This window comes from Dermacentor albipictus, chromosome 5 (assembly GCF_038994185.2).
Source record: "Dermacentor albipictus isolate Rhodes 1998 colony chromosome 5, USDA_Dalb.pri_finalv2, whole genome shotgun sequence".
In the NCBI taxonomy this organism is placed as follows: domain Eukaryota; kingdom Metazoa; phylum Arthropoda; class Arachnida; order Ixodida; family Ixodidae; genus Dermacentor; species Dermacentor albipictus.
This window is the reverse complement of record NC_091825.1, coordinates 174,480,055-174,507,293: the sequence shown is the minus strand read 5'-3', so window position 1 is coordinate 174,507,293 and position 27,239 is coordinate 174,480,055. Positions and strand designations below refer to the sequence as shown.

The window sequence follows — 27,239 nt, the reverse complement described above, 5'->3', positions numbered from 1 at the left end:
CCTAAGGTTCCACAAACACCACAAACATTAACAAATAGTACGATTAATACTGAGGACGGTTGCTGCTTTTTATACACTAACATTAGAAGCGTTATGTCTAAAAATGTCGCACTATCTTCACTAATCGACTCAACGTCGGCAACAGTAATAGCATTAACTGAAACTTGGTTGAACGATGCTACTCCTAATGAAAACATATTCGTTTGTGAAGTTGATTTTAATATCTTTCGTTGCAATAGGGAAAATCGTCGAGGTGGTGGTGTCCTCCTCGCAATAAACAAACAGTATATCGTAGTGCCCGTGGTTATTAGCACTTTCCTTGAATGCGTAGTAACTTGTTTTAAGTTCAGATCAAGTAACGTAATTATTGGTGTCTTTTATCGCCCACCAGACCTCACTCATGGGTTCACAGCAGAATTTCATCGCATTTTTACTGAACTTACTCATCGGTTTCCACACTCTAATGTAATCATTTTTGGTGATTTTAATTTCCCCGACATAGCATGGTCCACACAATCAACCTGTAGCACACAGTCAGAGTCGCATGCGTTCCTCCAGTGTTGTCTAGATTTCAGCCTAACCCAATTAATTTCAAGCCCGAAACGATGTTCTGCACACTCTTCTAATATTCTTGATTTGATCTTAACAAACAATCAAGATATATGTTCTGAAATAACTCATATTACTGGTCTATCCGATCATAATGTTTTAACTGGTCGCTTTGTTCCTTCTTTTACAAAAAGGCAAATTATCAGCAAGCAGATTAGGTGCTACAAAAGAGCTAACTTTGATCGTATTAACAATGAACTATCGCTTATTTCTATCGACTTTCTGAGAGATTACTTGTCGCGGACAGTAGAAGAAAACTGGTTACTACTTAAAAATGCACTCACTAATCTCATAGATAAATACATCCCGGTCGTTACCATAAAATCTGATAACACTGCTCCTTGGTTTTCGCTGAACCTTCATCGCCTAAATAACAAGAAAAAAAGATTATTCAGGCAAGCTGACACAAATAGATTATCTAAATCCTGGCGTCGGTACAAGGCATGCGACGAAGAATACCAAAGTTTACTCAAAGCCACGCGCAGACAATTCTATAAACGGGACCTGTCATCCATGTTAACAACTAACCCTCGGCGCTTTTGGCGTGTGATTAATCCCAAGCATAATTCTGACATCGTCCTTACTGATCATGACGGCGCAGCGATAACTGACACTGATTGTTCCCAACTACTGAACGAAACTTTTTCATCGGTATTTACGCGCGAATGTTTGGAACCGTTAGCCACCATGACTCGCACTGATTCGTTTATGCCGGAAATAATAATTACCGATCCTGGAATTTATTCTCTCCTCACTAATCTTAAGATTTCATCTTCCGCTGATAACACTGGCTTAAATAAAACAATTCTAAAAAGTATTGCCCCAAGCATCTTCCCAATACTGTCTGCCTTATTTTCACAATCACTATCAACAGGCGTTATCCCTCACGATCGGAAGGTGGCTAAGGTTGTGCCATTTTTTAAGTCTGGGGATCGTTCTTCACCGCTTAACTATCGACCAATTTCTTTAACAAGTAACATTTGTAAATTAATCAAACATATTATGCATTCCCAGGTCATTAACTACCTTGAAGAACATAACCTCATATTTAAGCAACAGCACGGTTTTCGCAGAGGCTATTCATGTGACACTCAGCTCGCTGGTTTTATTCACGACATACATTCATAAATAGACACCGGATTTCAAGTAGATGCCGTTTTTCTAGACTATTCAAAAGCATTCGACTGTGTCCCTCATCGTCAACTTATTCACAAACTTACACAGCTGAACATTGACTCTACTGCTGTCACATGGATAAAAGACTTTCTTTCTAACAGGATGCAATTTACATCGGTTAACAATCACAACTCATCTCTAGTCCCCGTAACATCTGGTGTACCACAGGGAAGTGTACTTGGGCCACTACTTTTTCTAATTTATATTAATGATCTACCAGACGGCATCAAATCCAATATCAGACTATTTGCTGATCATTGCGTCATATATCGTAATAATCACTCTAACTATGATCACGACATCCTTCAATCTGACCTAAACGCGATAAACGTATGGTGTTCAACTTGGCTAATGCCTCTAAATCTTACTAAAACTAAATTCATGTCTTTTACTAATCAGGTGCCCCAAACATCAACATCTTACATCTTAAACAACAGCCTTGTTGATCAAGTTTCCAGCTACAAATATCTTGGCGTACACTTAACCCCTAACTTGACGTAGAATAATCACATTAACCATATTCTCGCTTCCGCAAACCGTTCGCTTGGTTTCCTTAAACATAACCTCAAACATGCTCCCGTACACTTACGCAAATTGGCATACACAACACTAATACGCCCTAAAATAGAGTACGCGTCAGCCATATGGGATCCCCATCAGGCATACCTAATAACTGACTTAGAAGCCCTGCAGAACCGTGCTGTACGCTTCATCTTTTCAGATTATTCACGAGAAACCAGTGTAACAGCATTAAAACGTCGCGCCGAGCTTGAAGCCTTGTCACTTCGCCGTAGTAAATCTCGTTTAACACTATTGCATAAACTTTACTATCACGCATCTCTTCATAACGAGTTCATGTGTGAACCCTCAGCCATCTTTCCGTGTCGGGATCATTCTTGCAAAGTAAAAAGCATAATGTGTCATTCCCTCGCATTTGGTCAGTCATTTATACCTCGCACCGCGAAAGAATGGAATAATCTTCCATCACACATTGTCACCGAAACAAATGCCTCAAAATTTAGAGACGCTCTACGCAGTACCATGAATACATAATATATCACGTCTGACTCTCTCATTTGTACACATTTTTTTTCTTTTTTTAATGCGCCGTTAACCAAAGCTTCCACGACAGTGTCCCATTTTGTACAAATCATTTAGAGTTGCTGTACTGATAACTATCATTATTTTTTGTGTTTGTACGTTGATGCACTGTAATTAATTTTTTCCCAGTTTTGTTTTTCCATTGTAATTACATTTACGCACTGTTCACCTCACCTATGTAACATTTACCCTATGTAATACCCTCCCTAGAGGGCATTTAGGGTTATTGTGAAATAAATAAATAAATAAATGTCCCTGAGGTGTCTAAACCCATGATGAATTTACACCTTTGTTGCTCAGGCACACTGGAGCATTGCAGAGTCCAATCTGAATCGGGTGCTTCTACACGGGCACTTTTGACCATGGTTTTGCAAAATCCGGATACAGCAGAATCTGAATGCGATCGTAGAGTGTCATCTGCACCACAATTTTAAGTGAGCTCAACCAACTTTATCTGGATTGTTGGACCATGCAACAGCTACCATTCTTGATCACAACCAAAAATTTTGATCTGTATCAGGATTCGTCGCCATCAAAAGTGCCCATATTGCACCGGTATTAAAGAATGAATGACACCCAAAGCGATTCAAACTGCCACTGTCCTCCTTTTGCAGCCTAACTTGCGGAGTCAAGATCCCACACAGTACAGTCCGCATTCTTTTAAGAAATGGGCTACGTAATCACACACATGTGCTGAAGGACTCAATTGCTTGCAACTTGCTACCACAGAAACGTGACCAATCAAGCATGTGCTGTCAAACATACATGAGAAAGCACAATGTGTGTCACATGCGAAATACAGCCGACGCTCAACTCTTCACTCAAAGCACATAGAAGGAGAACTGCAGCGATATTCTTCATACAGCAAATCGTTCATCACAAGCAATTTGTCACGACTGGGCTACAGGGTGAAGCAACAGCACTGCCACAAATAAGAGCAAGCACAAAGTAAAATGGCAAACTGTGCGCTTTGCCTATTACTCTGATTGCGCTAGTACCACAAAACTCCGTGAGACACCGGTGGTGACACTCTGCAGAACTCTGCCACAAGCTCCCAGCAGTAGCCATGCCGGTAAAATTTTGGAGCAACTGGTGCAGCTGTCCCATTCCTGTTTTGACCACAGAAATTTCCTTTGCTTGAAAGGACTATCACTTGAGTGAACACTAAGCATTAAGAATCTTCATCATAGTTGAGCTCTAAGCTACAGAAAGTGCCACTGTTATGAATGGGGCTGACGGGCTAGAGTTCTGAAAATGTTGAATGCACTGTGATATGACCTGGCAGCGGTCGACAAAGTTGGGTGGGTAGTACAGAAAATATGCCGTCCCGTAGAGTAACGTGGGTTCTGTGCATAGTTCTAACACTCGAAAAGTGTTCGATACATGCGTAAGCCGTCCATTTTGTGCTACCGAATGCAGCACAGGCCATGGAATGCGGGCGACTTTTGCCCGACAAACCGTGCCGAAGGTGCGCGGACCTGGTGATTTGGTAGCATGGTATACATTAACTCAAGGTGAGTATACGCCAGACTACACTGAGCAGTGCGCGCCCCCCAAGCATTGTCACTGCCGTTATTGCTGCGTGAATTGTCATGAGGTTCATGGGCGTGACACGCTGGAATTTGCAGCACACTGTGCGACTGCTTGATTAATTAATTACTTAATTCATTCATTGTTAATGGGCCATGGTTCTGAGATTGTACACATGCTTAAGTGAATAGGCACATATTGCAACAGTCTGCCGTTGCAGCTTGGCACTGTGTGACTTAAGCAGTACACACATGAAAGCGACAGCGCACCGAAACGCCACCTGTGACTTCTCATGTGCAGCGCATGCATTCAGCACAGCGCATTGCACCCTTGGTGGCGGAAGGCATGCTACAAAGCCTCTCATACACAAAATGCTCCAAAATTCCAGTGGCAGTGCAGCTAAGACGAGCAGATATACCACGGCGCCATGCATTCACCAGCAGAACATGGCATTTTGTAATACCTAAAACCGATAAGTATGGCACGGAGGCCTCTGTTGACCAGCGCTTCCGCAGCACTGCCTGGACAGCGCATCAGGCCTATAGTTTGTTTCAGCAAACAGATTGGGGTGGCACTAACTAGCATAGAAAAGCAGTCATGACATGGCAGTGCAGAAAAATGCACCTTTTGGAGCTCTGCCAAGCAGTCCATAATGGCCACCTGATCTGCCTGTGCAGCATCCATGAAGGGCGTGGTGCCACAGTTGTCTGCTACATCTGGCAGGTAGCAGCCCCTGCTCAGAAGCAGCTTTACACACTGCACATGGCCATGTAAGGCTGTGAACATAAAAAAACAGGTAAAATGCAGCCTTCAGTAAAGTTGGGAAACAGTAAGCAATATGTAGTGTACTGCTTGATCATCAATTAACTCTGTAGCCACCCTGTCCAAAATTCAAACAAGGATGTCTAATAAGAACACATCAAGCCACCTGGTTATCCTGACAAAAAATACACCAGTAGGAACAATTGTAACCATTTACATTATGCACATGACCACAGTAGACAGAAATGTGGACTTATGTTTTTGCTTCGCACAGCTGTGATGCCACCTAATGTGAGTAATAACTAAATTCAGGGGTTTCATGCACAAAAACAATATGATGTTGAGGCACGGTGCAGCGGGGGACTCTGAATGAATTTTGACCATTTGGGGTTCTTTAACATACACCCAGTGCATGGTACACAGGCATTTTTGCATCTCTCTCAAATTAAAATGTGGTTGCCATGGCCGGGATTCGATCCCGCAGCCTTGAGCATAACAGCGCAGTGCCAAAGGCACTACTTCGCAACAGCGGGTACATCAGCAATATGTTTGGATGCCGCATGACACTGGCAAAACTTGCATACCGATGCTAAAACATTTCTTGTTTCTGTGGTAATGTGTATTTATGACAGTGTTCTAAGAGAAATCTTACTGTCAGATCAGGTTACGATTTGGACATACAGGTTCAGTTCGGGGTTAGCTGCAAAACAGAAAAAATCATGGTGTGAACTACCTCAAACCACCCATAATATGCTGTGAATCTTGGAGGCTGTATTTCTCTCATATCGAAATGAGCGAGTCAGTAGAGCAGTGGGTTTACGTGAAATTCTGCGTGCAACTTGGAAAATCTTTTACGGATAAATATGAGATGCTAAAAACAGCTTTTGGAAATTTTGCATTAGGGAGCACTGCAACGCACAAGTGGTGGACACATATTAAATAAGGCCACACTTTTGTTGAAGATGATGATCATTCAGGAGAAATACTGACTTCAATAATTGATTCCATTGTGGACAATCTGAATGAAGAGATTCGTTCCAAGTATTGCCTGATAGTTTGGGAAGTACGTGTAGAGGTTTTCACCTCAAATACTGTGTAATTACATTCTTACTCACACACTGGGAATGTGCAAGCTCACAGCGAAGTTTGTGCCACAACTTTTGTCAGATGAACAAAAGCAAACACAAGCAAATACAACTGAAAGTGAGCGAAAAGCTTGCGGGATGATATAATTTTTATGAAAGCATCATTAATGGGGATGAGACATGGGTTTACGGTTATGATGTGGAAACTAAGCGTCAGTCATCACACTGAACGGGAAAATTTTCAATGCGATCCTAGAAGGCGCGAGGAAGGTCAGTCCAGTGTGAAGGCCTTGTTCAGTCTTTATTGCAATAGCAATTATAGGGACACTCCATGCGCATTTCTGCTGTCACCATGCCGTGATGTTCCGTATAAAGCTCAAGGGCGATAATATTGTCTCCACGCACCATATGCTAATGTGTGAGTGAAAGCATGCGATAGTGATCCAACGATGGCGGTTCAATCACACGCGTGCGCATAGAAGGAAGCGCACCATCTTCCGTCACACGCACGGCAATAGGGGGGCACTGGACTCCGCAATGTCCAGTGTCTGTTGCCACTTTGCCAATGGATGTTTCGGGGAACAATATGTCATGGGTAGCAGAATAAGAGACATGCCTTCTCAAACATTTCTCATCGATAGGCTAATGCTAAGAACAGCAAAACACGAGTGGCAACATTTAAGGTGAATTTCTTTCCTGCCCCACTATATTTTTTGCTAGCGTTCTGGAAAATGCAGAGAGATAAACGATTGTGTGCATGCCCGATCAGAGTTGACCCAATCGGGTCGCTGGCATGACGTGATTTGTTGTGAGGTGGTTTGGGAGGAGCTCTTGACCCCTAGGGAGTGTTCTGGAGGATGGAGCAGTGCTCTGGACCACCAGTTCTACAGAGTTTTATGCGTCAGATACTGTGTTCACTTGCACACAAGTGTCTATAGATTTGTGTATATGAAGTCTAGTTACCTTATATGTGCAAAGTGTAAAAAAAAAGGAAATGAAATGGGAAAAAGTAGGATGGCAAAAACCCACGAAGGGGCAAAGGAAAAAATTCGTAAGGGAAAGAAAATGCGATAAAATAATGAAGTGGCATAAGAAAGAGAAAAGAAACGAAGCTGTTAAAGAACACAATGAGAGAAAAACGCACAGGGAAGCTATTTTGCCAAAAGGAGACAAGGGCATGCGGAAGGAACGAGCCCAGCTACAATCTAGGATGGCAAAGAGAAGGGCGAGCTGGAGGCTAGAGGAGAGGAGTGGTTCATGGAGATGGACGCAGCCTGTTGGAGGCAGTGCCCTAGCTGCCGCGGCTTTGATCCATGAGCTGAGTGGGCACAAATAAGGATAACTGCAGCTAGGACTTGACAGTGCCTTTGCCACGAGCACCTATGGCTATGCTCCACAGGCCTAGCAGAGAGGGCCGAGCGATTCAGGCGCATCAGTCCCGCACCTTCTTCACCTTTGGGCAAGACCAGCTGAGCTGACATCAGAGGCAGAGACGCCAGTATGCTCAATGCATCAGCAAACAGTATGATGCAATGTTGAAGCCAGCAATGTTGAGTCAAACCGAAGATGTCAGCAAACTGATGTAAATGTGTTGAACTTCATTAGGCTTGTTTTGTTTTTATAACATTGTTGCAAGATTTTGACTAAATATGTGTTGTGTATACACTTTGTATATTGTTAAGGTGTTTCTTTGATGTACTAAGTTTAGGTAATTGAATGACTAATGTGTGTTTACCGTGTCCTTTTCTGTTTCTGTCTCCTGTCGGCTGGAATTGCATGACAGGGGTCAGAAAGTTTATTGGCATATACTCATTTATAACCAATTAAGTCAACATTAAATTATGTTGCTGTTGGCCCTTAAAATAGCCCTGAACCACCCCTTGGACTTAGTGAAGAAACATACTCCACTGATAGCATGTGCTGCTGTGAACAAAGCCAAATTTTGCAGTCGAGGATGGTGCGTGGAGCTCGCAAGTGGAGCAGGACGTTGCATTTTCTTCAAACAGAGGCCTTCTGCTCACACTTTACGAGGCTGCCTGTGGGTGCCCCTTGACATCATTGGGCAGATTCTCACAGAGCGTTGCCATTGGCTGATGGGACATGAAGCAAGCAGGATGTTTGGATTAAAGTAGAGTGTACTAGATTCGGAGAGTGGGTCCAACGAGGGCTCCGCTCTGAGGGATTTTTTATTGAAAATCCAGAGGGCGCCACTATCGCCTTCTTCTGGAGGCCACGCCCCCGCGCACGGCGGAGGCCGCGGCGGCGCCGGTCGGAGAGCGTGCTCCCCCCCCCCCCCCCCCCCAAGAAGCACGGCCGCGGTCGAGCGCAGCATTGTAGTTGCGTTCGAGGATGAATGTGCCTGGATTAGCTGAAGTCACGCAGTCAGATGGATCGCATTTGCAGTTTGCTTTCCTTACCTTATGTGCGTGTTTCACTGTGTCATGAGAAAACGAAATTCATAGCTGATATTCCGAAGAAATGGGGACCATGTGCCGTAATGGGATGAGTTACAGGAATTAATGAACTGTGTGGCATAATTAGGTGTTAAATAAAGATTGGCAAACCTTTGTTTTCTTCCTTTCTCAAGGCGATATATTGAATGCTAACAAAATTTCCCCAATGCCCTAATAACGGCAGCGATTTGAGATTTAGGGAGCCTATATGGGTCACATTATTCTTAACGTGCAGCACATTTTTTTTTGTTGGTTAATCGTGGGTTTTGAAAATATTTACGGAATAGCATTTTTCTTCCCTATTTTTGTGCGTCATATACGCCTGAGATGTAGTTGGTTCTCCAGACCCCCTGGGTGAATAAAGCAAAACACATTGTTTATATAGGAAGCATGTTATCGGTTGTCTATGTCTTCGAGCTCGCGCAGGTTTCCATTGACACATGCCTCCAATCTGAATGACCGTTCAACTGAGAGCGGGAGCATTCTCTTTGTTGACCGCCCTTCATCTGTTGCATATGCTTTCGCATGGGCTGCTCGGGTGTAGGCTGCTCGTAGAGATAATCCTGAAAATACGGCAAAGGATTGTGGGTACCGCAACAGACCGAAGCGCAGGCTTTCCACGCTGTGTAGATACTTCCTGGCCTTCAACGATATGCACATAATGCCTCAGTAAGTACTTTGCATCAAAGTGCAGCTCACAAATGGAGTCCGTGCAGTGAAGAATGAGCTCCTGCGCTCCTGCATGCATCGCCGTTCTTCATTTTTAGGGACTCCGAAGAGCGAGAGCTTGGCCAGACCTTTCAATCTACTGTATACGGTGATGCAACCCACTACATAACAGTAGTTCTTTCGCCGAAGTGTGCTCATCCTCTCATTCTTCGAACACTATCCAAGTTGCCGAGTTACCAGACAAACCATAACACATATGCGAGGGTCGTCCGTCTGCGCGTGTAGATATCGTGCAGACGGCATCGTTTGAGGAAGCGAGGAATCTCAATTCATGGCAAAGCAGTAATTATATTGTATTCTTTTTTTACATTCCTGGTACACAAATCAATTAGAGAGAAAATGATGAAATAAACACAAGCACGAAGGCGTGTTCAGGAGACGGCGGCGCGTTGAGCAGACGACAGCTGGGCGCCGCCGTAACCACCGTCGGTAGGCGTGGTTCCGCTGGGCCGTCGGGGCACCGGATTGGCCGGAACGTCAGAAGAAGGCGACTGCAGCGCCGCCGCAAATTTCAATGTTTTTTGCTTCACTCTCGCCGCTTGTCGGGGTCTCCGCTGGACCCACTTCCCCATTCTAGTACACTCTAGATTAAAGCGCCTTAAACTTCGTAAAGCAGCGCCATGCTTTGAAAAATACCGCCTCCTCCTCGTGTGCTCTGGCCAATGCCGCGTCGCTATTGGCCTAATGGCATTACATGGGTCCTTGCGCCGACTTCGTTTGTTTACAGTCACGCTTCAGCGCCATTTTCGCTTGAGAAGCGTCTACGGAGTGGCAAGAAGTGCATGATGGCACTGTTGCTGTTCCGTGTTGTTTTGGTTTGCGAACAGCTTGAGCTAAGTTCGATGCAAATGCGACGTCGCTTCACGGCACTTTCTATCACCATAACCTGCTGCGCCTTCGTATAGTTTCAGCAAAAACAGGAAGCTGTTCTCGATACCGTCCAGTAAGCGCTACAGGTTAAGAAGAAAGACATGGATTCATCGAATTGGGAGGGAGAACTTTAAGCGAACATTCTCCACACGACTATACGAAATAGTTGCGAGTCTCTCATAGTATACTATGTGTCAGGCTTGCGTAATTTGTTGTGGGCCATAACGTAGTAGATATTGACACGTGTACTTATCTTTATCGAGCAACCGCGTTTCGCCGCCTAACAAATGTAATCGGACAGCGTGGGACCCGCCTGCATGTATCCGAAGTTTCTGGAATGTTATCGATGCTTCTATCCGCTGTCTGTTGTCGCCGAACCTTATGTTATGTGCTTTCATCACGTGACGCGAATGGTGTAGAACTTTGTAGAAGGCACGCGGGTCCGAACGATTAGTCTGGAACATTCGACGACTGCTCTATAAAAGCGGACGCGCTTGACCCGCTGATCAGATTTTCGACGATCGCCGACCATGTTCGCCGCTATCGTTGTGCTATAAGTGTAGCCTGTTTTTGTGGGCACAGGTTCGCCCAATAAAAGCTAGTTTTGAATTGCACCGAATTGCTGCTTTCTTCACCGTCACTACCACGTGACATCTGGTGGAGGTGCTTTTTGTTCATGTACCGGACACCCCCGAGAAGCCGTGATCCAAGCTCGGACCGCAAAGAGAACACCAACGTAGTCCCGGACAATCGAGCAAGCTGCCGTGTTCAACAGCTGACCCCGGAGCACGGACTTCTACCGGAGAAGATCAAGAAGAGTGTGACCAATGGCAGCCCCAGCATCCCCCATCGTGCTGCAGCAGCCCAGGGAACCACCGATGTTCCGCGGTTCCACATTTGAGGACACGGAAAGCTGGCTGGAAACGTACGAGAGGGTCGCTACGTTTAACAGCTGGGCAAGCGACGACAAGCTACTACATGTCTATTTCGCATTGGAGGACGCCGCAAGGGCGTGGTTCGAGAATCGAGAAGCCACCTTGACGATGTGGGACCTCTTCCGAAGTGGCTTCCTGCAAACGTTTGCAAGCATCGTGCGAAAAGAATGAGCCCAAGCTCTACTGGAAACCAGAGCGCAGCTGCCGAATGAGACGATCGCTATCTTCACTGAGGAAATGAGCCATCTGTTCCGCCACGCCGACCCAGAAATGTCCGAGAAGGAAGTCCGCCTACTGATGCATGGTGTAAAGGAGGAACTTTTCGCCGAAATGGTAAGAAGCCCACCGAAGACCGTCGACGAGCTTCTTCGTGAGGCGACGAGCACTGAGACACCGGAATTGCGGAACCGGCAATTCGACTGATGCACCAAGCCAACAATCTACGCCGGAATTCAATCACTGGCCATGGACGATCTGTGCGAGACTATCAGTGCCATTGTGCGCGAAGAACTGCGCAAGGTCTTGCCCTCGTCGCAGCCTCAAGCAGCTTCGATCGCTGACATCCTGAAAGATGAGGTTCAGCGATTGCTGGGAGTTCCTGAGGTGCAACCTCACTTACCGCATCCCCAGCCAGAAGAGATGACCTACGCTGCCATCGCAGGCCGTCAAGGTCCCCCTCCGCGACCGCGCCAGGGCCCTGTAACGCCACAATTCCGTCGTCTGCCGCCGCCGCCAGCACGGCCACCCGTCGCCCAGCGCACCTACGCCATGAAGACGGACATTTGGCGTGCCCCCGACCGCCGCCCGCTCTGCTACCACTGCGGCAAAGCCGGCCATGTGTATCGCCGATGCCCATACCACGACCTGGGATTGCGAGGCTTCGTCGTCAACGCACAGCGCCCGAGGGAAGGTGAACGCCCCCATGACATCGCCGACTACCTCGCCGCTACTCAGTAGAGCCATCGACGACCGTCCCGTTCGCCGTCACCAGGTTGTCGACCTGTCACCACAGCGCCGACCATACACTGGCCCAGCCCAGGGCCGGTCCGTCAGCCCATATCCGGAAAACTAAAATCAGCAACCGATAGAGGTGCGGTTGCTGTTCGTCGAACTGACGAAGATCCTCCGCCGCCGCCGAAGACGCCGAAAAGACTATCTCGACGACATAACAACGACGACACACCGCCGTCCTGACGAAGTCTGGAATGAAAGAACACGCTGACGAAAGACCACCTGACGATGCCACGTACCAACCACAGGTCAATGCGACGCAGCCATGACCCGACGCCAAGGCCTAACTGTAACGCAAGACAAAGAACCACCGACCTCGATGTGCTTCTCAACGGCCACGCAGTCACCGCCTTAGTAGACACAGGAGCTGATTACTCCGTCATGAGTGGACCCATCGCAGCCCAATTGAAGAAAGTTAAGACTGCATGGGAAGGCCCTCAAATTCGGACCGCTGGAGGACACCTCATCACGCCGAGTGGAATATGCATGGCAAGAATTACCATTCATGACCGGACTTACCCTGCCACCTCTGTTATCCTCCAACAGTGTTCACGAGACGTCATTCTCGGTATGGACTTCCTGGACCAACATGGCGCAATCATCAACCTGAAGTTGAAGTCAATAACGCTGTCGGAAGATAAAGCGATGCCGCTGGAGTGCCCTCGTAGTCACCATGCCTTGAGTGTGCTCGAAGATCAAGTGAGCATCCCGCCTCGCTCCAGCATTGTTATTTCGGTCGGCACCAAAACACCCGCTGACGTAGAAGGCGTCATCGAAGGCGACCAACGTCTACTGCGAGACTGTGAAATTTGCTTCGCAAGAGGGATCGCTCGACTGCATGGAGGGAAAACTGAAGTGTTGCTGGCAAACTTCAGCCAGGAGTTCAAGCACATCAACAAGGGCATGACGATCGCGTACATCGAGGAAATTCTGGAAACCAGTAATGCGTTTGTCCTTTCCAATTCCGCCGCATCTACCCCGATGACCATGGTTCCCGAACCAGACTACGACATTAATCCAAGTCTCCCCATGATTAAGCAACATCAGCTCAGAAGTCTGTTCCGCAATACAAAAGCTGCTTTTCGACGTCATCGAGGATTCGACAAACACCAGTCGCCAAGAATCGCATAATCACCGAAGAGTGCACTCGATCACTCCGCCAGAGCCCTTACCGAGTTTCGCTGCAAGAACAAGTTGACGAAATGCTGCGCGACGACATTATCCAGCCGTCGAAAAGCCCGTGGGCATCCCCTGTTGTCCTGGTGAAGAAAAAGGACGGAACCCTACGTTTCCGCGTCAATTATCGTCGTCTGAACAAAATCACGAAGAAGGACGTATACCCCCTCCCACGGGTACACGACGCATTGGATTGGCTCTGCAACGCTAAATACTTCTCGTCAATGGACCTCAAGTCTGGCTATTTGCAAATAGAAGTCGACGAAAAAGGTTGCGAAAAGACCGCCTTCATCACCCCAGACGGCCTCTACGAGTTCAAAATTATGCCGTTTGGACTGTGCTCGGCGCCTGCAACGTTCCAGCGTGTGATGGACACGGTTTTAGCAGGATTGAAGTAGCAGACCTGTCTCATTTACTTGGATGATGTTGTTATCTTTGCCGGAAATTTCGACGATCACCTTAGGCGACTTGCAACAATACTAGAGGCCATCAAGTCATCAGGGCTCACTCTGAAGCCAGAAAAGTGCCGCTTCACTTACGATGAGCTTCTGTTCCTAGGCCACATCATCAGCAAGTCTGGAGTCCGCCCCGGCCCGCAGAAGACAGCTGCCATCGCAAAGTTGCCGCAGCCCATCGACAAGAAGGCAGTGCGTAGATTTCTTGGCATGTGTGCCTACTACAGGCGATTTGTCAAGGGCTTTTCACGCATCGCTGAGCCGCTGACACAGCTAATTAAATGTGACGTCAAGTTCAGGTGGGAAACGCTGCAGGCCGACACATTTCAAGAACTGAAACGACGCATGCAGTCGCCGCCCGTACTTGCACATTTCGACGAGCACGCCGATACCGAAATCCACACTGATGCCAGTAGCCTAGGCCTCGGTGCCGTTCTAATCCAGAGAAGAAATGGAGTCGAACAGATGATAGCTTACGCTAGGCGGTCATTGCCAAAGCGGAAGGCAATTATTCTACAACCAAAAAAGAATGCCTCGCCATCGTTTGGGCTACAACGAAATTTCACCATTACCTATATGGCAGGCCATTCAACGTGGTCAGCGACCATCACGCGTTGTGTTGGCAAACTAACTTAAAGGACCCTTCAAGACGGCTGGCACGGTGGAGCCTCAGACTACAAGAATACGACATCACTGTAACATACAAGTCCAAACGAAAACACTCAGATGCCGATTGCCTATCACGCGCCCCCATTGACCCGCTGCCGCGAGATGACGAGGATGATGACGCCTTCCTTGGCATAATAAGCGCGGAAGACTTCACTGAACAACAATGAGGGGACCCGGAGCTAAAAGCCCTAGTCGAGTATTTGGAAGGGCACACCGACGTTGTCCCTAGGGCATTTAAGCATGGATTATCTTCGCTCACGCTTCAAAACAACCTACTCGTGAAGAATAACTTCTCACCAGTCCGCGCCAACTACCTTCTTGTTCCGTCGGCGCTGCATCCAGAAGTACTGCACGCCCTACATGACGATCCGACCGCTGGGCACCTCGGTTTCTCCCGGACGCTATTGAGGATACAAGAAAGGTATTACTGGCCGCACCTAACCGCCGATGTCGCCCGTTACGTCAAGACATGCTGACACCAAGACACCACCGACAAGGCCAGCGGGATTACTACAGCCGATCAAGCCTCCTTACCGACATTTTCAGCAGATCGGGATGAAGTTGTTAGGACCGTTTTTGACATCAACATCCGGAAATAAGTGGATCGTCGTGGCGACGGACTATCTCACCCGCTTCGCTAAAACTAAAGCTCTACCGAAAGGCAGCGCAGCCGAAGTGGCGAAATTTTTTATCGAGAACATCCTGCCGTGACATGGTGCTCCAGAAGTCATAATCACCGACAGAGGAATGGCTTTTACAGCAGAGCTCACGCAAGCCATTCAAACCAGGAAAGCAACTCTGCATTTTGTGGTTGCTCACTAGCCTTCTTTAGATCAAATAGCTTTATTCACCTCTTTTGTTCGTGTTCGTCACTGGTGGTTGCCTGGTAGATTTGCGATACAAAGGAAAAGTGTGCATGCTCTCCCGAAATGTGTTCTTCGTCAAGCGACAGCATCACAAGTCTTTGAGATGTATGTGTTAATTCTTGTCAGCTTTAAAGTGTGTGTAGGTTAAGATGCGGCGGTGGAGCACTCGCAAAGAAAATGTGCGGTCGCTTGCTCGTCCAATGGCTGATTTAGTCGTCGTTCGTTGGTTCGTTCAGTTGTTTGCTTACTCATTCGTTCAACTATTAGCTCATTTGACCACTATGTCTCTAGACACACATAATGAGACAACAAATGGTGCCTCAATATGAACGACTGCACCATTTCACTTACTGCTATTTCGGCCGTGTCATAGCATGGTAGTTCTTTGCATGGTCACCACTTCACTAAACTCATATCTTACAAATGTTATTTCTGAGTGAGCGCAACCGTCCTCAATGCATGCACCTTAGTGCAACTCGGTTCGTGACAAGTATGTCACTTCGTGAACGGACGAGCTAAAGCACGATGAAATGTTATTCATGATGAGTCACTAACCTGAAAAAAAAACAAGGCACTTGTTTGAGCCTGAATGAAGCGCTGTTCCCACATTCCTGCTTAATGAACGAATACTAAAAAAGCTGATTTAATTTTTTATATACGTAGAATCCTGACTTGATGATCGGCCGCGCATATTTCTGTTGACTTTGAGGCATGAGAAACATAATGGCACAAGCACCCACCTCTGAGCCTTTGGCATGAGCTTAGAAGATTAGCAAGCACACACATTGGTGGCACTATAGCTTGTAATACTCTTTTGAATCTTCAGAGCAGCATTCATTCATGCCCTCTGTCGTCCTTTTTACGTCATAGCTGATATGCGCCGCGAATAAACATGGTAAGGATGGCGCGGATTATTTAGGCTACTGAGGGCTTGCTGGAGGTCAGGATGTTGGCATCCGATTGTACATGTGTCATTTACAAAAATTCGCAACAAGATCTTGTGACACGCATTTGACAAATGTTGCATACCTAATTGTAGGTCACGCGATACATTCGGAGTCGTCATGGCACAGCATTAGCGCTCATTCAGATACTTAAAAAAGAAAGCTATCAAGACAGAAGAAAGCTGCTGTCACTGAATTTGCATAACCGTCCGTTTAGAAAATATATGCTGTACACGAAGTTACTCGAAGCTAGAAAACCAACGTGAACACTTAAAGCCCACCGCCTTGCCATGCGTGCATTCACTCTGCAAAAGGTCGTCTGCTATACTCGAGCGGTGTAGGCAGCGCCCCGGTCGGGGACAGAGCATGAAAGAGGGGAGAAATGAGGAGGAGTGAAGGTGGAGGAGAGTGTCGCTACTTTACGAAGTTTAAGGGGCTTTAGTTTGGATCAGTGCACTTTTTCGTACTATTATCGCGCATGTTAATTGACACAGTTGACCAAACTGGCTGAAGTAAGTGACAATGTGTTTCGAATTTCAGTAAGAATTAATTCGCTAGTGCATTCCTGGGAGGCACCAAACTTGTTCCTAGGTGTTGTTGAGGCTTTAAAGAAAGGTGGTTCAGGGCCCCTTTAAATAAAAGTCAATTTTTTACCAAGCATTTGTTTAATTTACGTAATGATAGAATAAAAATCAATATGTATGCACACTTCTGCAAAATGACAATTTCTCTCAAACAATCTGAATGATCATCTCCATTTATTTTTTAAATCTCACGTCGCAGACTCATTGATTCTCTATTGAAGCTTGGTTACATTAATATAATGACAATAAGTTCACAGCAAATTCCAGTTTATGTGTCACATCCAGTGTTCACTTGTACATAACTGTCTGTAAATACAAGCATGTAAAGTCTAGTTATCTCCTAACGAAATCACTAAAAATTAACTTTACTAATCAACATTTAAATGTGACTTCAATGAAGTAAAGGGTACTCAGTTCCGCTAAACATTGGCTTCAGCTACTCTGTTTAGAGGCTGGCCTTGCCGTCGGCATGATCTTGGTGGGATCACATGCGAATGCCTCACCCTGGCCACCACCACTGTTGGCAACCATAAGGTAATTACCCTATATGTACATATTTTGGCATTTAATCTACCTGAAAAGGTTGTCCGGTAATCTTTCGATAAAATGTAGGGTTTTTGAGCGAAGCCTTCTTTGCCTCTTTCCCCCACTTTTCGTATCCTTGGCTCCTAGCTGCTGCCTGATGGGTACTGTCCTGCATGATTGGCTGGTACTGGATATAGTGTAAAATGAGGCGGCCTGTGGTGACTGGTGATGTACTGGGTGTTCCGAGTAAATCTGACAGCATAACTCAATAAGAATATACATTGTGAACATACTGTGCTTTAATTTGCATATAATTTTTATCTATTGTTTCTCATAAACCCATCAAATGAAACAGAACTGCAATGAAAGCGAGGGAATATTAAGAGTTACCTGTATTATGATGATTCGCGCCGGGCAGTGAAATTGCATAATGAATACAGCTGCTCAATCCACCTTGAACATCCTTAAAAGCGATACGACATGAAGTGCAGAGGTGGAATGAAGACTATGAAGCTGTGGCTGAAGATAATGTTCTGTGTTCTGCATGTCATGAAGATCAAAATGTGATGGTGTTTGGATGTGTTTCCGGTGAGGGTGATGTGATTCCCGTACTTGTCTTCCCACAGGGACTTGGGCTCAGTTCGAATAAGTATGTGTAGGTACTGTACACTGTTGTGAAGCTTTTGGTGGAGAGGACAGCTACCAGACTGCCCCATGTGTGGCAGCAAAAGTCAGTTCCTTGCTATATAGTGCTGGAAAAAGTGGTTGTCCAAGAATTTCAGGCCCCTATCTACTCTGATTGCAATCTTATGAGTTATGTGTGGGGTGTGGTGAAGCAGATAACCAACCATCATCGTGCTAGTAACACAAAGGCCCTGCTTATCACGAAGATTCGGGCAGCCTTTGCAGCTCTCCCTGGAGACAATGTGAAGGTAGCATGCACCAAATCCTGCAGTCACCTCATAGCAAATGTGGATGCTGAGGGTGACTTCTTTGAGTGATTTCACTTTGTCATCTTTATGTCCCCTTTTCATGCGTCCAATAAATTTCCTTATGTGGAATTTATGGCTCCTTTTCATCTTTCACCTACACTGTCAAATTTACCCCGAATGGATGCGAGCTCCAACACCGACACGCTGTCGTCACTTCATCTCCTTCATGCCACTGTGATCATTCCTTTTTTGTCATGTCATTGTCACCCTTCCACCGTCTTCACTCTGTTACCACTGCATTGTCATATCAGCACCAAACCGGCATCAGTGAGCCATCGTAATTGTGTCATCTTCATATAGTTGTCATCATGCTGTCGTGGTCCTTCTATGCAGTACTGACATTCTGTTGTAGCGATTCCAGGGTCGTCATGCCATTGTAGTCATGGCCTCATTGTCACATCAACATCATTAAATTATTGTATTGTTTTCTCGTGTTAAGAGACAAAGCCGGAAATATCATTACTAATATGGATGAGATAGTTCAAGTGGCTGAGGAGTTCTATAGAGATTTGTACAGTACCAGTGGCACCCACGACAATAATCAAAGAGAGAACAGTCCAGAGGAAATTGAAATCCCACAAGTAACGCTTGAAGAAGTAAAGAAAGCCTTGGGAGCTATGCAAAAGGGGAAGGCAGCTGGGGAAGATCAGGTAACAGCAGATTTGTTCAAGGATGGTGGGCAGATTGTTCTAGAAAAACTGGCCACCCTGTATACGCAATGCCTCACGACTTCGAGCGTACCGGAATCTTGGAATGCTAACATAATCCTAATCCATAAGAAAGAGGACGCCAAAGACTTGAAAAATTATAGACCGATCAGCTTACTGTCCGTTGCCTACAAAGTATTTAGTAAGGTAATCGCAAATACAATCAGGAACACCTTAGACTTCTGTCAACCAAAGGACCAGGCAGGATTCTGTAAAGGCTACTCAAAAATAGACCATATTCACACTATCAATCAGGTGATAGAGAAATGTGTGGAATATAACCAACCCTTATATATAGCTTTCATTGATTACAAAAAAGCGTTTGATTCAGTCGAAAACTCAGAAGTCATGGAGGCATTACGGAATCAGGGTGTAGACGAGCCGTATGTAAAAATTCTGAAAGATATCTATAGCGGCTCCACAGCAACCGTAGTCCTCCATAAATGAAGCAACAAAATCCCATTAAAGAAAGGTGTCAGGCAAGGAGATACGATTTCTCCCATGCTATTCACAGCATGTTCACAGGAGGTATTCAGAAACCTGGATTGGGAAGAATTGGGGATAAGAGTTAATGGAGAATACCTTAGTAATTTGCGATTCGCTAATGATAGTGCCTTGCTTAATAACTCAGGGGACCAACTGCAATGCATGCTCGCTGACCTGGAGAGGCAAAGCAGAAGGGTTGGTCTAAAAATTAATCTGCAGAAAACTAAAGTAATGTTTAACAGTCTCGGAAGAGAAGAGCAGTTAAGAGGAATAAGAATTAGCGGGGGCGCATTTGGCAGGCATTCTCAGATCATGAACAGCAGGTTGCCATTATACCTCAAGAGAAAAGTGTACATTATGCAAAATAGAAGTGAGGCGTGCAGACATGACACAAGAGTAGAGAAGTGGACAACACGAACGCCGACTATCAACTGAAGAGAGCACTGAGGCGAAAAATGAAAGAAGACACTAACTCATCTGCGCATGCTCAGGAATGGTAACACCACGTGTCAATCGGGTACACATGCTGGTCTACGTGAGAGATAACTGTTAAGGCACTTAATCTCTTCCTTATGTAAAGTAATCGAAGGCTGACTCACGCACGCACTTCCACCATTATAGATATGCCACATGCTGCAGCTGCTGCACGATACCTATCAAGGCATGTCGGCGATGAAAAATCTGGCACGAGCACTTTTCTGGTATCCCAGACTTGACAAGGATATCCAGAATATCGTACACGCATCTGCCGTGTGCCAGCAAAACTGCAGCATGCCACGCGCGCAAGAGCCAGTTCCGTGGCCGGACACATTCGAGCGATGGCCTAGAATCCACCTTAATTTCGCAGGACCAGTCGAAGGACGAATGTAGATGATCGCAGTGGATTCGCATACCAAATGGTTCGTGGTTGTTCCGCTTAAAGTAACCAGTGCAGATAACACTGTTGAAGCGTTGCAGAGCATTTTCAGCAGATCTGGGTTGCCACGAACACTTGTCTCCGACAACGGGGCCCAGTTTACAAGTAGACAGTTCTGCCAATTCGTGGTAGATAATGGCATAGTACACCTACGATCTCCTCCATATCATCCGCAATCCAACGGGCTGGCAGAAAGGGCAGTACGCACTGTTAAAGAAGGTCTGTGCAAAAACGTGCATGGTACCCTTGAAAGGCGCCTGGCCCGATGGCTACTGCGTTATCAGCGCACCCCACTCCAAAACGGAAAGACACCTGGCTTCTTGCTTCTTGGTTTCGAACCACGTACTTTGTTGGATAATGTGGTGTCACAAACTTTTTCTGCTGCAGGAGCACTTCCGCCCAGACACTCGCCCGGACAACCGGTCTGGTGCAAGGACTATAGGGCAGGTGACAGCTGGAGACCCGGAGTGATACAGAATACCAGGGGCGCCCGCCTGAGCACGGTCAAGACGGAGGATGGGGAACTATGTGAGCATCATGAAGATCAGCTACGACACCGCGCGGAGGCTCAACAACCAACATCGTTGGACGAGGAAGGCACTGAAAGAAACGGAGGGTTAGCCCCACCAAATGAAGATGCAGACCCTCTGGCGGGCTTTTCGAGTACCAGCCCCAATTCCTCGGCTAACGAAGAGCCCAAAATGGGAGCTGCCAACACTGGAGTTCCGGAAGAGCACGACACGAGTACTGCCAATGCTGGACCCCTGGCAGTTCCAATTTGCCGATCAAACCGGCGTCGCAAGGCGCCAGACCGTTTCTAGAGCTCCTCTTAAGGGGAAGGAAATGATGTGATGTCAGCAATTCATGCACACCAAGACGCGTATCTTCATTCTTATGCCTGTACAATATTGCGCATTCATCTAACTCTGGCTTGCAGTTACAATCTCGACAATGTAGCGAAAGATTAGAAGGCGATCCACCAGTTAACGACCTTTTATGCTCCATTAGCCTCTGATTGATACCCCGTCCCGTTTGCCCTACGTAGAACTGGCCACAGCTAAGGGGAATTTTATAAACCACACCCATACGACATTCAGTATAACTGTTGTTCTATGTGCTTCACTGGACAAATATCTGTTCGTTTTTTGCCTTTTAGCCGCTCCTTTTTATTCCGTACGGCAGCACATATCTTACCTAGCTTATTGGGAGCAGGGAAAGCAACATTAACATCATATCTACTAGCAACTTTTTTAAGCCTGTGCGACACTGAATGAATATACGGAATAGCCACTACTCTTTTTTTGCGATTACTGCTTTCTGTAATCACGTCCGTCCCTCTCGAAACCGACTTCTTTAGGCGCTCAGCCACAGTGGCCACCGCTACACTAGGATAACCTGCTTCTACTAGGCGCTGGACCGGCGCATTGAAACTGGCACTAATTTTGTGCATGCAAGATCTTGTGAGGGAAGACTTAAGGCACGACATGGCAATTCCGTTTTTCACTAATTTAGAATGCTTGCATTGAAAGTTTAGCAACGGCTTCGAAGATCTTGGGGAGTACTGCCAACAAACATGATTTTGTTCGAAGATCAAGAAAATGTCAAGAAACTGAATTACGCATCGCTGAGGAAATTCCTTGGTAAACTTTAATCCTCCCTCATAAAGTTTAAATTGCTCACTTACTGAGGTAGCAGCAGAATCTAATTCTTCCCTATTGCAGAAAGTCAGGTAATCATCAACGTAACGAAATATCTTGATGACACAATCACCTAAGGCAGAATTTCTCTAAGCAGTTGTCAACCTTACTCAGGTAAATGTTGCTAAGAATAGGGGCAACCTTTGAGCCAATGCAAATGCCTGATTTCTGCAGAAAAACGCCATCTCTCCACCCAATCAGCGTCGACTTCAAGTACATTGAAATCATTTCTAGAAAAGCTCCCATGGAAACACCGCATCTGTCACTAAAAGCCGACTCTTGCACTTGTTCTTTAATGTACTCATTTACGGAATTTATCAACCCGTCATGCGGCAAGGAATAATACAGGTCTTCGATATCCATACTAAAAGCTGTACAATCACCAGGATTTTCCTCTCTCAAATACTGAACTGGTGCCTGAGAATTACGTAGGCAAAAGGGATCTGAAAAAATTTGTAAGCTAGGCAGTTCTGTATTTAACTAGCGACACAGACCTGCCATGTCCCTTTCTCTGACACTATAGCACGAAAAGGAATTTCTTGTTTATGGGTCTTGGCCGAGAAAAACAGTTCTAAGGTGAGGGATTTAGCTTTCTTGACATTACAAACAAGCCTTTTAAGATTATGTCTTGACAAGAGGTCAGCCGCACGTTGCTTAACTACCGAAGGCTTGAGTTTGACTGGCTGCAAATTCTTTTCTATGGCTGAAATTGCTTTTTCTGAAAACATGTCATCTGGCATAATTACGAAATAACCTTCCTTGTCAGATATTACTGGTCTAAGTTTATGCTCCACAAGGTAGTCAACTAACAGTCAGACAGGGTCAGGCGTCTTAAAATGAGAATTACATTGTTTAATGCTAGCAATGCAATCCGAAATACAGCATGAGCGTTCTTCTTTTGGGACGAACCTGATTATGCAGCACGGTATGCTTAAAACGTCAACGGGTTTTATGTTAGGCTTAAAACAGTGCTTAGGACCTAAAGCAAGGGTTCTTCTATGGTTATCACTTACGATGGCATCTCCAAGAACCAGTACGTTATTTGACGGTGAATTATTAGAAAGGTGTTTCCTCTTACTTTGTTGAAGCTCTGGAAGTTTCATCCTCCATAGGAAGTCCGCGTGTTGCACGGCCAACTTATTCCAAACATTGTAGGGGCGGTTCCAAAGGCGACCGTCTCCCATCCTCCTGGGCATGCCAGGAGGATTGGAGCTATTCTTTCCGCTGAATCATGGCGCCAAGTTAGGTTCTACCAGGAGTGTCTAAGGGTCCGTTGCGCGGCCCTGGGAGATGGTCGCCTGGGAGACGGTCGAGACGGAAGTCCGTTGGCTTGCGAATTATCCGCAGTCATTTTGACGTGTGTATGCCGAGGCGGTTAGTAAGTTGTCAGAAGAGTGCACTCTTGAACTGTCGGCCTCTATCAATTGTAATCTCTGATGGGACACCAAATTGTGACACCCATGCGCTTACAAGAGCATCTGCAACAGTTTATGTCAGAATGTTTGGAAGTGGTGTGACTTCAGGACACCGAGTAAAACGGTCGACCATAGTTAAGGCGTAGCAATTTTGTTTTGATGAAGGAACAGGTCCAATGATATCAATGTGAATCTTCTGGAAACAATAAGTGGGCGGGAGGAATGACTGTAGGGAACTTCGGATGTGGTGATGTATCTTAGCTCTTTGGCCAGCCAGACAAAAGCGTGCCCATGCTTGCCTGTCGACATTCATGCCTGGCCAGATGTAGCGCTCAGTGACAAGCCTTTCGAAAGCCTCGATTCCAGGGTGAGTGAGAGAATGTAAATGTCCAAAGAGGCGTCGTCTGAGATGATGCGAAATGAAGGGACGATAGTGACCAGTGGACACTTTGCAAGTGAGAAGAGCGTCGCCTTGAATGGAAAATGTCGCAGGTCTAAGCTGTTTGGTGTTCATCTTAGGTGCTGAAGTTCTTTGTGCTTTTGCTGCGCGATGGCCAATTCATGCAAAGCACCTATCGTTGCAATGGCTTTGACTCGGCTGAGCGCGTCTGCTGGAATATTTAATGCTCCTTTGACGTGTTGAAATTGTACCGAGAACTCAGTGAGGTAAGCCAGTTTTGTTATTTCACGAGGGGAGTATGTTATTCTTTGAGCCAGAATCATGGATGAGGGGCTTGTGGACTGTAAACAGGGTGAAACAGTGGCCTTCGAGAAAGCCGCGGAAGTGCTTGATGGATAAGTAAGCTGCCAAAAGCCCCCAGCCGAAAGCGCTGTACTTTGTCTCTGCTAACTGATTTTTTTTTTTTAGAAGAAAGCGAATGGATGCCAAATGCCAGCATCGACAGCAATGCTGGAAGCATCCACCATGAGCGCAGTGGGGGCCTCAGGTGCTGGGTGTACAAGCAAAGTCGTATTTTCCAGCTGCGTTTTAACCTCAATGAAGGCTTTGTCTCTTGGCTTTAAGGTGATGTGGGCTTGGTGGCATTGAGAGCTTCCAAAGGTTTGACTGTAGCAGCGCAAGATGGAATAAAACGTCTGTAAAAGTTCACCAAACCGAGGAAATGTCATAACTGCCACATTGAAGTGGGGCGAGGACAGTTGGTGATGGCCTCGACTTTGGAAGGAAGTGGTCTGATGCCTTCGTCATTCAAGAGATGGCCGAGGAACTCGACAGAAGAAGCACTAAAGTCGCAATTGGTGACGTTGATGACAAGGCTGTGAGACTAAAGGCGATGGAAGAGAAGCCATAGGTGCTCAATGTGTGTCTCTAATAAAGCACTGGCCACGAGGATGTCATCAACATAGGCGAAAATGAACAGCCATTCACAGACTACCTCATCAATGAAACGTTGAAATGTTTGTGCAGCATTCTTCAGGACGAACGACATCTGCAGGAACTCGAAGACCTCAAACAGCATCGTGATGGCTGTTCTGACACGAAAGTGTTTTATGTCAGGGTCCACGCTTGACTTTCTTTATCGAATGTAACATCAGCGCCATGTAGTAAAATAGCTGGTTGGATGTAGCACTGTGGAAGCTACATGAATTCTTAGTCAATAAGAAGGCCGAATGCCCCTCGCGATGTGCTCATCCATGCTGTGTCATCTGCTCAGCATCTGCTTGTCATCATGTTACATGTTCCATGGTTGGTGGATTGGCAAAAAAAAAAAAAAAATGTTTTGACACCATAAACGTAAGCTATGTTTACATGCATACGACAGCAAGGCTTTGTTTTCCCTGTATGCTTTTCCTGCAGTTATCTTGCACCCTCCTTCACAAGTAGTACGGGCAAATGCCCTTACAAGTATTCATTTGCGCCAGAGCATCTGCTCGCTGTCTACTTGGCATTTGCTCGCTACTGTCACCACATACCATGGGTGACATACCATGGGTGACATGCAAGTGGGGTAGTAAATTAATGATGCAGTGAACAATTACACTTTTATAGCGTTCGGCACCATCAACGCATCACCCGTGCTAATGCTGTAGCGCCATCTAGAAATCTAAAGTTCTAAAATCTAAAATCTAAATAGAAATCAAACAAGTTTTACAGCTTGGTTCCCCGTCTGTAGTTCTAGCAGCATGAAAACAAACAGTCGATCTCAATAATTAAGACAAAACATGTCTAATGATTCGAACTTAGCTTGAGATGAGATGAGATGACGGATTTTGCCGCTTGTTTCTTGCTGACAGGACAGAGAGCCAGTAACAAGCACGAATTCGGATCGTAGTGGGTGGTCTGGGCTGAATTGGTGCTGCCATGTTGGCTGCATAATGATGGTTAGGGTGGCTAGTACGGTTAATGGCAGAAAGTGCCACAGTAATTGTCATTATACAATGTGCATTTGCATACGTAGTAACATGTCATGTATCACTGTACCATACCATGTAGCAATCAAAAATAAAACTCTCTGGTGTATACCCAATAATCAGCCAGTTACGCCAGGAACTATATACCGCAGCACAACGATATTACCTGTGTGTGCCTCGTACCTTCGGCAGTGCTGCAACCAGCTTGTGAGATGGAGATCGCAGTGTTGAAGTTCTGGATCGTGACACTTACGAGCGCCAAGAGGGAGCGCTGGTAGTCACAGCGCACTGAAGGCTCCAACGCGGTATAGCCTGGTGCTGGCACTTGCAGCACATGGTTTCTCTTTCACGTTGGATTAGCCTGTGGCACTATGCTGCCTACAGAGTGCTGCTTCAACATGCATCAACAGTGCTTACATGCCAACTACTGCTTCACTTGTGGTGGCAGCAACTAAGAAAACTGCTGCACTAGGCGGCACAGAAAGACAACGGCGTCGGCGGGCAAATCTCGCTCTGGACAGGCAAGACACGCTAGCATGAAGCAGACCGCATTCATGGCGCATGCTGCACACTCTGCCACTCGCATTCCTGAAGCTGAACGCGTTGCAACTCAACTGGCTGCCCAAGACACTATAGTCAGACCAAAATGCTCATACTGTCGCCGAAGCAACTCGGCAGCTGGGTGCTGCATGCCAAGCCAGCCTGCAACACGGTCGCTGACCCGCAAATCGTGCGCCTTTCGCTGCAGCAGACCGTGAGTTCACAAAGCAAACATGCAACAGCCTCTGTGAAGACGTGTTTCACTTTCGTACTCCACCGATTCCTATGAAAGAGGGATCAACCCTAAATTTCGTTATTGATGTGATGTCAGCAATTCACGCACGCCAAGAGCGCATGCGTCAAGGCCTGAGTGACATGACGTCACACCAGAGTTTGGCTACTTAAACGATTAACTCAATAAACGTAAGGTTCATTCCTGTTCCTGCGTCCATTACTTCAGTGGCGACGAGGATTAACCCCCACGGCCAGGGTAAAGCATGGCGATGCAAGCCGGTCCGCCTATTTTTGACGAAGGGGACAACAAGTGGGATGCATATCAGATGCGATTAGAAGCTTTTTTCGAAGCCCACGAGATTGTCGATCTGAAAAAGCGTCGGGCCTTACTTGTTGCCGCCC

At 46.2% G+C, this 27,239-nt stretch overlaps 1 protein-coding gene across 5 annotated transcripts in view; it reads right to left on the bottom strand.

The window, feature by feature from the left end:
* The window catches only part of LOC135897528 (ankyrin repeat domain-containing protein 16-like), a 78,361-nt gene that overhangs the window by 23,303 nt on the left and 27,819 nt on the right, over positions 1-27,239 (bottom strand). For all 5 annotated transcript variants that reach the window (XM_065426170.1, XM_065426171.1, XM_065426169.1 and 2 more), the window contains one exon: positions 5,041-5,192. In XM_065426170.1, coding sequence (XP_065282242.1) covers positions 5,041-5,192 — 152 coding nt within the window. The remainder of the gene's footprint in view (positions 1-5,040; positions 5,193-27,239) is intronic.